This window comes from Scyliorhinus torazame, chromosome 14 (assembly GCF_047496885.1).
Source record: "Scyliorhinus torazame isolate Kashiwa2021f chromosome 14, sScyTor2.1, whole genome shotgun sequence".
NCBI classification, from domain to species: Eukaryota; Metazoa; Chordata; class Chondrichthyes; order Carcharhiniformes; family Scyliorhinidae; genus Scyliorhinus; species Scyliorhinus torazame.
Window position 1 is genome coordinate 199,514,570 of NC_092720.1, and position 16,960 is coordinate 199,531,529.

General features: G+C 46.0%; 1 protein-coding gene across 3 annotated transcripts in view; it reads left to right on the top strand.

Annotated features, from left to right (window-relative positions):
• LOC140390336 (hepatic and glial cell adhesion molecule-like) overlaps positions 1-12,766 on the top strand; it is a 46,266-nt gene extending 33,500 nt beyond the window's left edge. For 2 of the 3 annotated variants that reach the window (XM_072475410.1, XM_072475409.1), the window contains exons 3-6: positions 1,320-1,604; positions 4,167-4,274; positions 5,898-5,976; positions 9,037-12,766. In XM_072475410.1, the coding sequence (XP_072331511.1) occupies positions 1,320-1,604; positions 4,167-4,274; positions 5,898-5,959 (455 nt within the window). In that variant the 3' untranslated portion in view covers positions 5,960-5,976; positions 9,037-12,766. Of the gene's footprint in view, positions 1-1,319; positions 1,605-4,166; positions 4,275-5,897; positions 6,302-9,036 lie in introns of those variants that run through there. The other variant, XM_072475411.1, reaches the window with a different exon arrangement.
• Positions 12,767-16,960: the final 4,194 nt, after the last annotated feature.

Here is a 16,960-nt window from a genome sequence, read left to right on the forward strand (position 1 = left end):
ATGCTGGTGTTATGTAGTTACATTGTGCAGCCCTATTATGTATTTTCTTTTATTCCCTTTTCTTTTCATGTACTTGATGATCTGTTGAGCTGCTCGCAGAAAAATACTTTTCACTGTACCTCGGTACATGTGACAATAAACAAAATCAAATCCAATGTTTTAGATGCCCTCCCGGTTCTCCAAGCCAGAAGAAACAACATCCTTGCATCCAGTCTGTTCAGCCCTGTCTGGATTTATGTTTCAATGAGATCCCCCCTCATTCTTCTAAATTCCAGTGGTTACATGCCCGATTGATACAATCTCTCCCTAGTATGACAATCCTGTCATTTCAGGAATCATTCTGCCTTCACTTAACATTCTGCTCCAGGTATGGTCTCCCCAAGATTCTATACAGCTGCAGTAAGACATCCCTGCACTTATACTCCATTCTCCTTGCAATGAAGGCTAACATACCAATTCCCCCTAACTGATTGCTACACTTGCATTCTTGCTTTCAGTTACTGCCGCACCAGGATACTCGTGCCCCTTTATACATCAACCTTTCCCAATCTATCACCGTTTAAATAATACTCTGCATTTATGTTTTCGTGCCAAATGGAAAACTTCACATTTAGCCACCATATGATGTACCTACATGTATTTGCCCACTCACTGAACTTGTCTAAATCTCCTTGAAGCTTGTTTACTTCCACCTGGGTTTTTTTCGTGGGCAAAGGTGCAGAATTCTTCCAAACACTGAATAGCTCTAACATTAATAGACAAGTTCTTACCAACTGCAACAGTTTACAGGGATTCAACGTTTTCACCAGAAATTACTCTGGCACTGAAACATACCGGTCCAAAAAATCCTGTCCACACCAGGAATTCATCTGCCATTAATGCTAATGTAGTTTGCCTCATCTACGTGTCGATTTTAAAGTCAGTCACCCAATCAGTCGAGCATAAATGTTGGACAAGTTGAGCAGCATCTTTGAAGAATGAAGCAGAGAAAACATTTTTGGCTAAAGACCTTTTGTAATTTAAAATGTTAACTTTGTGTCTCTGAATGCTGCCTAATTTATTTAGGGTTTCGAGCGCTTTGTATCAGGTGTCCAGCAACTGCAGGATTTTGTTTTAGTTCGGAATACCAGTGGGAATCGGTGTCATCTGGGCAGCTACTCATCTGCTGACTGCCTTTGTGTTGGGATTATGGCATCGGAGGTTCAGTTCAGGATTGAGGTAGTGAGGTTCCTGCGAAGGACTGAGCTCGTTAAACAACACGTACGTAATGTGAAGCAGTGATGTTCTTGTGCTCATATCTGTTTATTCTCTTCTTGCAGAACCGCTTTCCGAACCTTCAATCAACAATACCTGTGTGAATACCACTATTACACTGACTTGTCAAGTGAGGACAGGGAAAGTGAGTTCCGTTCTGTGGTGGAAGGATGGCAAAATTATAACAAATGGCCAACATTATCAGTTGGTGCAAAACAACAGCACGTTGATTATTTATGAAACCAACAAATCAGACCCTGGGATCTTCACTTGCACCATGGAGAACCCTGTTAGCAAGAAGAACTGTTCATTCTCTCTTTCTATTAATGGTGACTCTCCTTCTGTTAACGGTAAGTCCAGCCAGTCAGTCTATTTAATAGTTGAGATCAATATTCTGGTGATGTGCATTGAAGTCAGCATTGCTAAAGAAATGTTATTTGTAAGAATAACATTTCTCTTGTCATATGAAGAAACGAGTTGGATGGAAAATCAGATTGACAGCTTACAAAATAATGTCCAGATCCATATTCCCAACCCCAAAATAAAAATCTCTGTCTATGGAGTGCAGACGTGTTTCCCCATGGAGGAATGAAACATTGATACAGAGTCATCCAATCTTCTCCTTGTGGGAATTTTGATAGATTATTTGGGAGAATGGAGATTACTTTGCATTACTTGTAAGGACAGAAAGAAGGGTTTAGGTGAGTGGGAAGTTAAATCCCCAAACTGTCAGTATTCTAATGCTCTTGTACTTTCGGAATCCTATAGTTATCCACGTGGGAGACACGCTTGATCCAACTGAGCTACACTTTCTGCAGGGTTTTCTCCATGCAGTTAAGGTCAGCATAATGAAAGCCCTCGTTTTCTTTTTTTTCTTGCCCTGCTGTTGAACTTTTGATGTCTGGTGGAAGGCCAAGACATTCTATAAAGTGCCAGGCATGGCCATTGATGGCATCAGTCTCAAAGTTGTAGAAAATTCTCATACCTAGCACAAGTGATTTGCACTGTGGCTTCACAGTGCTAGGGTCCCAGGTTCGACTCCCTACTGGGTCACTCACTGTCTGTGCAGAGTCTGCACGTTCTCCCTGTGTCTGCGTGGGTTTCCTCCGGGTGCTCTGGTTTCCTCCCACAGTCCAAAGATGTGCAGATTAGGTGGATAGGTGGATTGTCCATCATAAGTTGCCCTTCGTGACCAAAATAGGTTAGTGGGTTACCGGGATAGGGTGGGTGAGGGCTTAAGTGGGTTGGTGCAGACTCGATGGGCCGAATGGCCTCCTGCTGCACTCTTATGTTCTTTTGTGAGCTTCTTTCATGATATGTCTATTGAAAATACAAATACAGGCAGCATGGTGGCGCTGTAGTTAGCACTGCTGCTTCAGGGCGCCGAGGTCCCAGGTTCGATCCCGGCTCTGGGTCACTGTCCGTGTGGAATTTGCACATTATCCCTGTGTTTGCGTGTGTTTCGCCCCCACAATCCAAAGATTTGAATTCTAGGTGGATTGGCCACGCTAAATTGTCCCTTAATTGGGTAATCTAAATTTTAAAAATGAAAAGAAAATGGCAGTGCATCCAGAAAGAAAATTCTGCTTCTGGCTGGCTCCATGATCATGTTTGGAAACCGAACTACATTAAGCTGAAGACTAAAATTAAAGTTTACTCGGCTATTATCCTGCAATAATACCTGTACACTCAAAATGTAAATTAAGCACTTGTGTTCCAGAATGTGTTGTTTGACCCTTACTATTATTTTCTTCACTGAAAAGCAGATTTTCATTCAATGTGCTCCCTCTTCCACACTTGAAATCAAGACACAATGAATGTTGAATGTCCTTCAACCACAACACCGATATTTTTTTCTTTTTCAGCGGGAGAATATCAGAGCTTAAACTCCTTGGACACATGCAAATGTCTGTTGCCCATGAGTCCTATTCAAATGAATGGACAAAGAATGGTAACAGAATATGCCCAGATATGAAACACATGCTTCCAGTCTTGTCTCACGGCAATTCTGGTTTGTATCAGCTGCCATAGTTCAGAAATTATATCGCGGTCACCAGGAGTCCACATGTATTTATTAAAGTAGATCTCTCTTGGCATTGTCTGATATAATGTACTGTTTAACAAGGACAGCGTGTATTCTGCTGTTTGTTTTCAAATGTCAAAATCGTGATGCCAAACATACCAAAGATGGTACAGGCAGTAAAAGTTGGGAATCAAAGATTTCTAGTGGTTGTGATGTAATCAAGATGCCACTAATGAGGTTGCAGTTAATTTTTGTACCTCTGCTGGGCTGACCATGTGCTTACCATGACAGTGTCCCGGTTGCTAAAGCAAATCTTTGCCCAGCTCAAGGCAGGCTTCTGAACTAGGAGGAGAACAAAGGAAGAGCTTCAAAAACACCCTGAAGTCTTGCCTCGAGAAATACATTCTCTCTGTCTGGCACTTGCCTCGAGAAATAGAACATTAACGTCTATGAAGTCCATGGACTAACGTCCATGTCTCGGAGACCTTTACTCAGAAAAGACCTACGTGGAGGAACCACCTGATTGAAGGGACACAATTCTTCAAGGACACCCAACAGCAAGAGGAAGCCTGGAAAAGAAGCCTGAGAAAGGAATACGGGTGATCTTGAGTCAAAGGACCAATTCCCACCTTCCCAGAAACACCTGCCAAGTGTGCGGTCGAAGCTGCAGGTGCAGGATCAGGCTCATCAGCCGTGCAAGAACTCTCCGAACCCATGACCAGTAACTCTAGTTTCCTAGGTGGGCAATCATACTCGTTAGTGAGTGATCGCTGAAGAAGAAGATTACAATATCTGTTTATTGGAGTTGTCTTGAATATATTGCAGTGAATATTTTAACTAATGTTTGATTAGAACTGATGTTTATGTATTTATGTGAAATCTATTGCAGGTAAAGAATGTGAGTCATCAAAGCCAGCGAACAATCTACGAGCGATTGTAATTATAGTGGTGATGTTCTTAATCGTTGCATTTTCCATCGTTGCATTTTCCATCTTGTGTAAGTATTGATAATTCAACTGTAACAACTACTGTGGGAATAAATTGCAACTGTTACAGACTGGGTTGTGGGGGGGGGGCTAATTTAAACATTGCTAATTTATTCTCTCTCCACCCATCCTATAATCATTTTCTTCCCCCTTAAGTGGTGGTTGTAATTTTTAAAATTCCAGTTTAGGGGCAATTTAGCATTGCCTGTCCATCTGCACATCTTTGGGTTATGGGGGTGAGACTCATGCAGACATGGGGAGAATGCAAACTCCACATGGACTGGGATCGAACCTGGTCCTCAGCACCATAAGGTGGCAGTGCTAACCATTGTGCTGCCCTACTGTGGTTGTAAGATTTTAGGAATTCCAGGTATAAAATCCTTCTAATTACAAACTCTTTTAAGGTCGAAACTTCTTTCTTTAAAAATAAGTTTAGAGTACCCAATTCATTTTTTCCAATTAAGGGGTAATTGGGGTAATTTAGCGTGGCTAATCTACCGAGCCTGCATATCTTGGGTTGCGGGGGTGAAACCCATGCAAACACTGGGAGAATGTGCAAACTCCACACTGACAGTGACCTAGAGCTGGAATCGAACTTCGGGCCTCAGCGCCGTGAGACAGCAGGGCTAACCCACTGTGCCACCATGCTGCCTTGAACTTCTAAATTTCTAACACTGGAGTCCTCAGTTGTAGTTGACCTAACAAGGTACAAATAACTAGTATTTGTTAAAGCAGATTTTACATCTGCATTGGGACAGTCTGGAAGTTCCTCTTTCATAACCCAGGATATCCAAACTAATTGGAGCCTATTTGTTTGGTAGGTCCAAAAATAATTTTTGTCTGTGACTAGTGATCCGCCTTGCCTTTTTCTTATCCCATTTTCTTCCTTTGACTGCCTCATTCCTGTTTGCTGATTTATAAAACAGACCTGTAGCACTCTGGTCTTAACATTCCCGTGGAATTCCTCTCCAGTGGAAGCAATAAAATAAACAGATCAACAATAATATGGAAGTTCACACGAGTTGTTCAACTTTGGTACACTTTATTTGGTAAAATTCAATGGAGAAAATGTTTTGCAGGGAAATAAATTGCAGACTGATATTCTGATGATTTGTTGAATGAAAACTTCAGTTAGTTCATTTTTGCATCGGTGTCATTCATTATATGTTCACATCGGAAATGAGAATAAGGCTGTCCTGCCGTGGAAAAGGTCATGATGCACCAAGTATTGTGATCAAGTTAGATTTACAGCTGTTGCTCTGAAACTTTTTGTACAGGAATATTCTTGTTGTTTTTACATTGTGTAAGAAATGGAAAAGCTGTTTCACTTTGCTGTTCGTGATCCTAAGAGTGGAACTGCTCCTGTGCCTACTGTACTGTCAAAATGAATACATGTATGTTCCTAGAGCAAGACAGATAAATGGGGATTATTTTTCCATTAAGCCCTGCTCAATATCTGAAAGGGGAATTAAATAAAGCCAACTTTCTCAATGTAGGCAAGACATGTTGAACATTTATAACCAATTTTGTCTTTATCAAATTGGAATAAATAATCTTGTGAAAAGAACCCAAGCTTAAGGGTTGGGGGTCCGGTGAAGAGTTTTACATTTTCTCTCTTTTTCTCTCACTTTAAGGTCCTGAAAGCGGACGTGGTGCTGTTACAGGAGACACATCGGGGAGCATGAGGTCCAGATGAGGCAGAGGAAGGGTTGGGTGAGCCAGATGTTTCATTTGCGCTTCAACAGCAGAGCCTGGAGGGGCGATATTGATGGGCAAACGAGTGCGGTTCCAGATGGGAGACCGCGGTAGCCGACCAGGGGTGCAGGTACTTGATAGGAACGGCTGCATTGGAAGGGAGGCAGGTGGTGCTGGTTGGCGTATATGCCCCAAACTGGGCCGACGCTAGGTGTGTGACGAAAATGTCGGTTGCCATTCCGGATTTGGATACTCACCAGTTGATATGGTGACGAGGGAAGGAACTGTCTGCAACACCGTGTTGGACCTGAAGACAGATAGGTTCCGGCCACGCTCGCTGGCCCTTTCGGGGGGGGGGGGGGGGGGGGAGGGAGGGAGGGAGAAGAGAAATGATGATAGTCGGGTTTATGAAGGAGATTGAAGGGATGTACCCGTGGGGATTTTTACATCCATGAGTTGGGCGTACTCGTTTTCTTATCCGCCGGTGCATAAGGTGTACTTAAAGATCGATTTTCTTGTGCGGAAGGCGCTGCTAGATGGGGTGAAGAAGGCAGCGTATTTGGCGATTGTGATATTGGACCATGCACCGCACTGGGTGGATGCGGTTTTGGAGAAGGGGCCAGCGTGGAGGCTTGATGTGGGTTTGAGGGCGGGTCCAAATTTTTGTACTAAAATGGGGAAGGTGATTTGAGGAATACGTAAGGTTTAACCGGATGGGAGGTTTCGCCATCGGTGAATTGGGAGGCATTGAAGGTGGTGGCGGGGTCGTTTATTTCGGGGCGAAGGTAGATCGGGAGGCCCGGGAGGAGCAGCAGCGGTTGATACAGGAGATTTTTGGAGGTAGGTGGGAGATTTGGGGAGGACCCAGAGCCAGGACGTTTTGGTGAGGAGGAAGACTTCCAGACAAAGTTTGATCTTCTATCCACAGGGAGGCAGCTGAGGCGAGCGAGGGAGTTGTTTGAATATGGAGAGCTGGTCAGTCACAATTTCACAAAATTTACAGTGCAGAAGGAGGCCATTTGGCCCATCAAGTCTGCAGCGGACCTTTGAAAGAGCACCCTACACAAGCCCACACCTCCACCCTATCCCAGTAATCCCACCTAACCTTTTTTGGACACTAAAGGCAATTTAGCATGGCCAATCCACCTACCCGCATGTCTTTGGGCTGTGGGAGGAAAGTGGATAACCTGGAGGAAACCCACGCAGACACGGGGAGAACGTGCAGACTCCGCACAGACGGTGACCCAAGCCGGGAATTGAACATGGGTCCTGGAGCTGTGAAGCACCTGTGCTGGCGGGCTAGCTCCCTGGGTTAGGCAACAGCAAGGGAGATTGTGTGGATTAGAGATGAGACGGGTGGGCTGGTAGTGGGACTGGAGCAGATGAATAAGACTTTTTATAAATTGAGCACCCCAATTATTTTCATTTTCAAGGGGCAATTTAGTGTGGCCTATCCATCTACCCTGTACATATTTGGGTTGTGGGGTGAAACCCACGCAGACACGGGAGAATGTGCAAACTCCACATGGACAGTGATCCTGGGGCCGGGATCGAACCAGGGTCCTCGGCACCATGAGGCAGCAGTGCTCACAACTTTTATAGGGACTTGTAGTAAGTCGGAGCTGCCATGAGGGGATTTACGGAGTGTCCGGAGGTGGTGAGGATGGGACTGGGGAAACCAATGGGGTTGGAAGAAGAGCAGGCGGCGATGGGGAAGATGCAGTCGGGTGGGACAGACATCCATCTCACTATTATTTAAAAAGGAGAAGAATCCAGTTGAGTGTGGGTCGTACAGGCAAATGTCTCTGCTGAACATGGATGCTATCATATTAGCCAAGGTGCTGGTGCTTAGAATGGAGGAGTGCCTCCTGAAGGTGGTTGGGGGGGGATCAGACTGGGTTCGTTAAGGGCAGGCAGCTGTCGTTGAATGTGCAGCGACTGCGGAATGTGGTGCTGTCTCTGGCAGGACGGAGTTGGGAGGTGGTGCTGGCATTGGAAGCAAAGAAGGCGTTTGACCAGGTGGAATCTGCTGCATTGTTGGAGAAATTTGGGATCGGGCCCAGGTTTGTGGCGTGGGTGAAATTGTTGTACAAGAATCTGACAACATGTGTACAAACGAACGATATGAATTCTGGGTACTTTCCACTATTTTGGGGAACAAGGCAGGGATGTCCCATGTCTCTTTCTGGATTTGGAACCTGATACCCTCTAGGCCATATTGGGGGGTGTCAGACCTGCCGGAGTTGCAGACGGGTGCCGTGGGATGATGGTTTAGCCTTTCCCTCCATTGATCGCGTGCAGGCGGGTCCTGTTGGGGTGGAGGTTAACTTCTTTCTTTCTTCTCCTCCCCCTCCCCGGCGTCACTGGAGGATCTAGATAGTGGAGCTCCTATACCTGGAGAAGGTGAAATTTGCTCTTGAGGGGTTCCACTAGAGATGGGGTTTGTTTATTTTATTCTTTGGGGATCTGGTTGCCATCAAAGGGGTGGAAGCGGGGTTGTGTTGGGTTTGAGTTTATTCTTTGTAAAAATGTTAACATTGAAAATTTGAATAAAATATTTTTAAAAAGAGCCCCAGCTTTAGAGAATGGGGGAAATACTGAAAGTGCTGCATGCATGGAGATATGGTGTAATAAGTACCAAATTACTGATGTTCCATGATAAAGTATAGAGTGGCTAGCACTGCTGCTTCAGTGTCAGGAACCCAGGTTCGATTCCCGACTTGGGTCACTGTCTGCACGTTCTCCCCGTCTGCATGAGTTTCCTCCCGGGTGCTCCGGTTTCCTCCCACAAGTCCCAAAAGATGTACTTGGTAGGTGAATTGGACATTCTGAATTCTCCCTCTGTGTACCCGAACAGGCGCTGGAGTGTGGTGACTAGGGGACTTTCACAGTAACTTCATTGCAGTGTTAATGTAAGCCTACTTGTGACACTAATAAAGATTGTTATTATTATTAGAAACATCAAGTATATACCATCGTGTTAGAAATGTTTTCCCCCACATTTTTTGTGTAAGAAAAGAATCAACCTTTCTTCAACTGTTTGCAGGCATTTAATTCCCTTTTGTCTTTTTTCTGTAGGAGTGGTGTGCACCATTCTTTAAACCCAGGAGTACTGATCCCTTAAATGTCTTGAATCTGAGAATGTGACTTCCATTGAGGAACATGACTTCCATTGAGGGACTATCTTAAATTGTGATCCCTTTTGGCTGCTTTCAATTAGTGCAGAATATGGACCAAAAATTTATTTTTGAGGGCTACTGTTTGATTTTCAGGGACTATGGTTTTCACTGCTCCTTTTTCAAACTTTCAACTCCTTTACTGTGTGATTGCATTACTTAAAGTAACACTGCCTTCTGTATATGTGTTGAGTAGAGTGTTTAAGGGTCCCACCTTTAAGTGGGAGCATAAATTTATTTGTATATTTATGGGGTTTGTATATTTATGGGGTTTGTAATAGGAAAGCATCTTTTTCAAAGTCTCTAAATACTTAAATTCTGTCTATTTGACAACCGGTAACTAATTGGAATGGAGTCTCCAATTTGCAGCCAATTCTTGCACCTAATTGTATCAATTAACACTCCAGTATTCTTTAGTTTTCTGCTAATTTCACTTTATTCTTTCCCCTTTGAACTCCGGTTTAAGGTGTGTGCTGATTAAAGTGTGTGCTGACAAACATGTCAGAATAGGCAAAATTCCAACTGTGCAGAAAGGGGACGCCACACATTCAGCAGCAAGCTAACCAAGCTAATTTGCATATCCTTCCCATTTCAGTCATTTTCTGTTTTTTAAGCTAACGCACTTTTTGTTGGTTCTGTAATTTAATGAGACATAGGTTGGAACCCCATGTTCCAGAAACACCCTAGTTACACTAAAGATACGGTCCACTTTAAAATGGACATGAAAGTCCACACAAATGTAAAAGCAGATGGGTATATGCTGGCTGTTTACAACATTTTTCAGTCAAACAGATGAGATGAAGCGACTATCGATTCCAACTCTTGAATTTAACAAAAGTCTACTTTTAAATTCAAGATTGAAGTTTATCTTTGAATCAAAGGTACTGTATGGGTAAGAATTGTGACCCAGCCCATGCAAACTAAACCTACCAGAGTAGGAAGGTAATGTATTATTAAGGTGCCCTAAGCTTTCCCCATGTTAAAGATATTTGAATTACATATGCACACAAGAAAATAATCCATTTCTTAAGCAGAGCAGTATTGAAATTGGCACAAGAAAGCAGCAGGCATAAGCTAGAAACTAAAGCTCCCCACCCCACTCCAGGTCAATATAACTGACGTACCTACTCGCACTTCCACATACAAAAAAAAGATCATTCTAAACGCGTGTGAACTGTTTGGAGCACTGAGTGATGGGAAGGGTAGAGGTGAGAGAGACAGTTACTGTATAGGAAGGTGTCTTGGGAAGTTCTAGTTTTTATCATACGTTTAATTTTGGAAAAATCTTTTTTGTGTTGGATCTTCCTGTATGACAAACGTTCCATTTTTGTATTATAAATAATTGTAGTTGCCAGCTGTCTGTCTGTTGCATTGTAGAAAGCTGTTTTTAAACGTTTAGTGAAAGGCACGGTAAAGTCGCCATCGACCCAGATGACCAGAGGCTGCTTTCCCCTTTGAGGGGGAGAGCTGACTGGTGCTGATTTATCCTGAGGATCACCGCACCTCCGGCCAGGGGCAAGATTGAGAAGGCGGGACCTTCATAAATAACCTCAGCCGGTGAGGGAATTGAACCCATGCTGCTGTCCTTGCTCTGCATTACGACCCCTCCTGATTTATAGTCGGCCAATGCAAAATAAAAGACACCTTCCTAACATTGTGTGTCAAATGAAAATTTTGATGAAAACAGGATCTGCTGTAAACCTTCAAAGTCGATAAAACCCATACCGCACTTTACAGTATGTGAACGAGACACTGGTGGTCCCGGGTTTCAGGATTTACTTGTTGTATTGGAAATTACTGTTCATAAAGTACTGCTATATTTTTGGTAAATAAGTGCAAGCAATTTGTTGCACTGCTACCTGTCACTGCCAGGGACCCAGGTTTGATTCCAGCCTTGGGTGACCATCTGTGAGAAGTCTGCACATGTCCCATGTCTGTGTGCGTTTCCTCCGGGTGCTCCGGTTTCCTCCCACCGTTCAATGATGTGCAGGTTAGGTGGATTTGCCATGATCAATGCATGGGGTTATGGGGATAGGGTGGGGGAGTGGACCATGGCAGAGGGGTCTTTTGGATGCGTGATGCAGACTCGATGGACTGAATGGCCTCCTGCACTGTCTGAATTCTTTGGATGGTGGAGCAGGAAAAACGCTCAATCCTGATCTTCTTAGTGTGTGGATTTGCATTCGGTTTTTAAAATGTTTTTAATTCTCTTTTTTTTTCCAATTCAGGGGCATTTGTGTGGCCAATCCACTTTCCCTGCTCATCGTTTGGGTTGATGGGGATGAGACCCACGCAAACACTGGGTAATGTGCAAACTCCACACGGACAGGGGGCCAGGATTGAACCCGGGTCCTCTGCACCGTGAGGCGGAAGTGCTAGCCACTGTGCTACTGTGCCACCCTTGTGGATTTGCATTAATTTTAAAAATAAATTTAGAGTACCCAATTCATATTTGCCATTTAAGGGGCAACTTAGCGTGGCCAATTCACCTACCCTGCATCTTTTGGGTTGTCGAAGCGAAACCCACGCAAACACGGGAAGAATGTGCAAACTCCACACGGACAGTGACCCAGAGGCGGGATCGAACCTGGGACCTCGGCGCCGTGAGGCAGCAGCACTAACCACTGCGCCACCGTGCTGCCCATGGATTTGCATTCCTAAACAACCTCATTACTCCAGCTGTGATAGCTCCACCAGGGGATGTTTTACATTGTATGTAAACATTAACCAGGAACCAAGAGTATAAATTTGGGCAAGTGTAGCTCAACTTTTAATTCACAATCATAGAATTTACAGTGCAGAAGGAGGCCATTCGGCCCATCAAGTCTGCACCGGCTCTTGGAAAGAGCGCCCTACCCAAGGTCCACACCTCCACCCTATCCCCATAACCCAGCAACCCCACCCAACACTAAGGGCAATTTTGGACACTATGAGCAATTTAGCATGGCCAATCCACCTAACCCGCACATCTTTGGACTGTGGGAGGAAACAAGAGCACCCGGAGGAAACCCACGCACACGGGGAGAATGTGCAGACTCTGCACGACAGTGACCCAAGCCAGGAATTGAACCTGGGACCCTGGAGCTGTGAAGCAATTGTGCTATCCACAATGCTACCGTGCTGCCCCCAAGTCCAATGCCTGGACTTGGCTAAGCCTAGAAATGTAAGGATCATTTGCCCAATTTCAAAACTCGCTCCTCTCAATGATAACATGGCAGGAGCAGTTAGAATGACTGCTTCAGCACCTCCAGTCACGGATTTACCTCTTGCTGATCCTCCAATCATAGGTTCTGTCTAAAGGAGTAGCACGAGTATGGGAGAGGGAGCCTGTGATGGGTGGCCCTAAAGTAGCCAACATTGAGATATAATCTGTAATTGTGAAAGCAGATTCTGTCCCTTTTCTGTACAGGGGTTACACTTTGCTCATTGGCCGCCCCTGTTATTGAGTTTTGCAATAATGAATTTGTCACCTCTCCCTCATCGCACCAGGTACTTTCCCTACCTGCCTCCCTCTAATTGTGAGGTACCTCATGTATTCTATTGAAATAAACTGATCTGTATTGCACTGAATACAATGTCAAATTGGAACTGTAATGCACTTTTGCAAATTTGATAAATAAAGTATATATTTTTGGGGAAAGATTGGCCACTGTTTTCTGTTTGTTGAGTTGAGTGCTTTTACTAAATACTGTACATTAACTCCAGGAGCTGGTGCCTGAAGCAGGTTTAGCTGTGAGGTTTAATGTTATTTATCATATTGTGTAAGTAATTGAAGAATCAGTGATTCCGCCTGTGGGCGATCCCATTGCACAGAATTGTGGGACTTGCTTCACTTAAATTAACAGCCTCCACTTCTCCAATCTATGTCACTGTTCTGCAGCTCTGGAACCATTTTTGTGAATCTTTCCTGCACCTTCTCCTTCAGAACTTATCATTGTTATTCTTCCATCCGTGCAAGGTGATGGCCGTGCAACAAATCCATTGGAGGTGGGATAGTGCATCTTCGCTGATGGCGAAAGAGACCACTCGATGAGCACCAGATTCTCCCACATGTTTTCCATTTGAAGTGGTTATCAGGCATTATTGTGGGCCATTGATTTTGTTGTTGGGACTTAATTGTCAAGTCACTGTGGCCAGGACTTCCAGTTGCGGCTATGCCTGGGTAGGTTGCACGGTCGGCAGCTCCCGCCGAGAATGGACTTTTGGGCCCTTTTAAGGAGCTCCAGCGGCACTTGGACGACGATTCCCGGTGTGGGAAGGAAGCACTGAGGTTCCCCCAGCACTGTATGGAGTGGGCCAGGAATGGACCAGTCAAAAAAGCGGCACTGGGAAAGAGAGGAGAAAGGGCGTGAAAAAGCAAGATGGCGGCTGGCGGGGACCAGGCAGCGTGGGCTCAGTGGTCTCTGGAGCAGCAGGAGTTTCTGAAAACCTGCTTTGTGGAGTTGAAGGCGGAGATGTTGGCCCCTTTGAAGGCGTCAATCGAGAGGCTGGTGGAGGCCCAGAGGGCGCTTGGGACGGTGATTAAGGAGGTGCAGCAGAAGGCCTCTGACAACGAGGATGAGATCCTGGGCCTGGCTGTCAAAGTGGAAGCGCACGAGGCGCTGCATTAAAAAATGGCAGGAGAGGTTCGAGGACCTGGAGAACAGGTCGAGGAGGAAGAACCTGCGGATTCTGGGTCTCGCTGAGGGTGTGGAGGGGTCGGACGCTGGGGCATATGTGGCTACGATGCTGAGTACGCTGATGGGCACGGGAGCCTTCCCGAGGCCGCTGGAGCTGGATGGGGCACACAGGGTCCTGGCGAGGAGGCCGAGGACGAATGAGCCGCCGAGGTCAGTGGTGGTGAGGTTCCACCGCTTCACCGACATGGAGTGTGTCCTGCGATGGGCGAAGAAGGAGCGGAGCAGTAGGGACTGGGAGAATGCCAAAATCCGCATCTATCAGGACTGGAGTGCAGAGCTGGCCAAGAGGGCAGGGTTCAACCGGGCCAAGGTGGTTCTCCACAGAAAGGGGGTGAAGTTCGGGCTGCTACAGCCGGCGCGGCTGTGGGTCACGTATCAGGACCGTCACCACTATTTTGATATGCCGGATGAGGTGTGGACCTTTATCAAAAATGAGAAGTTGGACTCAAATTAATGGTTTGTAGCATGCTATGGGGGATGCTGGGGAGTGGGAGGGGGTGAGGTTTTTTTCTTTATGTGGGCTTGCTTGGGGGGAGTTGTCATAGTTGTCCCCTGCGTTTTCTTGGGGTTGTGTGGGCCTGGGCCTTCGGGGATTGGGGTGGGGCTGCAGGAAGGGGCCGCGCCACAGGGGGTGGGGTCGGCCTAGGCAGGGAGCGTGGGCTTTTTCCCGCGAAAAGCGGGGGGGGCCCACGAGGCCGGGGGGGCGGTACTGGCTTGGTGTCCACATTGGTTTAGTGGGGGGGTAGAGGGGGGGACTTTGGCCACCCCACTTTAGGAAAAAGTAGACTGTCGAGCAATTCTTGTGCACAAGACCCGGGTAAGAAAATTGACTAAGTATTACTCGGGCGACGGTGGGAAGACGACGGAATTTGTTGTCTTAAGGAAACAAGGTCCAGGTTAATTAAGTAACACAGGATTAAGGATTAGACATGGGTACTAAACCCAGTAAAAAGGAAAAGGATGGAAAAACTAATCCAGAAATCCCGTCCGATAATCCGTTGGGGCGAATGTTACAAACTTGGGGTGACACCTCTTGTACTAAGGGGAAGTCAAAGGAAAAGATGATCCGGTATTGTTACTACAGATGGCCAGAAGAACCAATAGCACCACCCTCAATTTTATGGCCAAAATATGGATCAGACGAGGATTGGGTGTGCCAACAGTTAAATATTTACGTTAACAGTAAGTCACCCATTAAACCCGAAGAAAGTAGTTATGCCGCTTGTTGGATGGTGGTCACCAATATGTTTAACTTGAAAGTTAAAGGGAAGAAAGACCAAGAACCTCCCCCTCCCCCTCCCCCTCAGTGGGACTGTTTAGACAGTCTGCCACCGCCCTATCTGCAGCCCAATGTGCCCCCTCAGAATAATCAGCCACAACTGGCAGACCAACAGGCGCCCATAAATCCTCCTGCGCGTGCGCGGTGGACTAGCCATGATAAATTGCCCTTAGTGTCCAAAATTGCCCTTGGTGTTGGGTGGAGGTGTTGAGTTTGGGTAGGGTGCTCTTTCCAAGAGCCGGTGCAGACTCGGGGGGGGGGGCCGAATGGCCTCCTTCTGCACTGTAAATTAATGATCATCTATGATTAATCTAGGACAAAGGTTCGGCACAACATCGTGGGCCGAAGGGCCTGTTCTGTGCTGTATCTTCTATGTTCTATGAACAGCAATTTTAACTCCAAAGTATCTCCTCTTGTCAGTGAATTCAAGAAAAAAAAAACCTAGCTGGTTTCCAATTGTTTCTTTAAGTCACTTTTGTTTTTAATTGTTTCTTGGAATTTTCAATTTTTTTTGCCAGAATTTACATGAAACAAAAAAAGCAGAAAGACAGCTACCAGGTGTCAATGCACTGCAGATACAGCACCAACACAAGTCATTACAGAGTCAGGAACAACGATACTGGATGAATCAGGGGCAAGTTCCTTCCACAGACAAATAACTTATCTGCACCCAAAACATGATATGACAGCACTTTTTTAATAAACATTTTATTGAGGTATTTTTTGGCATTATAACAGCAACAATATAAACAATGTACATGAGACTATAAACATAGTGCAAATACCACCTCCCTCCCTAACCGGTCCCACCATTAATTAACCCCCTAATGTACACTAACCTAACCCCCCCTCCCCCCCCCCCAACCCTCTCTCTCTGCTGACGATTAATTTTCCACGAAGAAGTTGAATGGTTACCACCTCTGGGTGAACCCTAACAGTGACCCTCTCAGGGCGAACTGATTTTCTCCAAACAGAGAAAGCTAGCAATGTCCGATAGCCAGGTCTCTGACTTCAGGGGCTTTGAGTCCCTCCAAGCTAATAGTAGCTGTCTCCGGGCTACCAGGGAAGCAAAGGCCAGAATGTTCGCCTCTTTCTCCTCTTGGATTCCCGGATCTTGCGACACCCCGAAAATCGCCACCTCTGCACTCAATGCCACCCTCGTTTTTAATACTTTGGACATGACATCAGCAAACCCATGCCAGAATCCCCTAGGCTTTTACATGCCCAGAACATGTGAACATGGTTTGCTGGTCCTCCCGCACATTTTGCACACCTGTCCTCCACCCCAAAGAATCTGTTCGTCCGGGCCACTGTCATGCGGGCCCGGTGGGCGACCTTGAATTGAATCAGGCTGAGCCTGGCACATGTTGCGGTCGCATTGACTCGACGCGTCCGCCCAAAGGCCCTCCTCTATCCCTCCCAGCTCCACCTCCCACTTGCGCTTCAGCTCCTCGGACTGTGTCTCCTCTGAGCCCATGAGTTCCTTGTAAATGTCAGATGCTCCCTTCTCCTATCCATCCTCTGGAGACTACCCTGTCCTGAATCCCCCTTAGCGGGAGGAGTGGGAAGGTTGATACCTGTCTATTCAGAAAGTCCCGCACCTGCAGATATCTAAATTTGTTTCCCCTCGCCAACCCAAACTTCTCCAGCGCCCTCATACTCTGAAAGCTCCCCTCTACAAACAAGTCCCCCATCCTCTCAATCCCTGCTATCCGCCATATTCGGAACCCCCATCCATATTCCCGGGGCAAACCGGTGATTATCGCAGATTGGGGACCAGACCGATGCTCCCACATAACTTCTCCATTGCCTCCAGGCTCTCAGGGCCGCTACCACCACGGAGCTAGTGGAGTACCGCACTGGCGGGA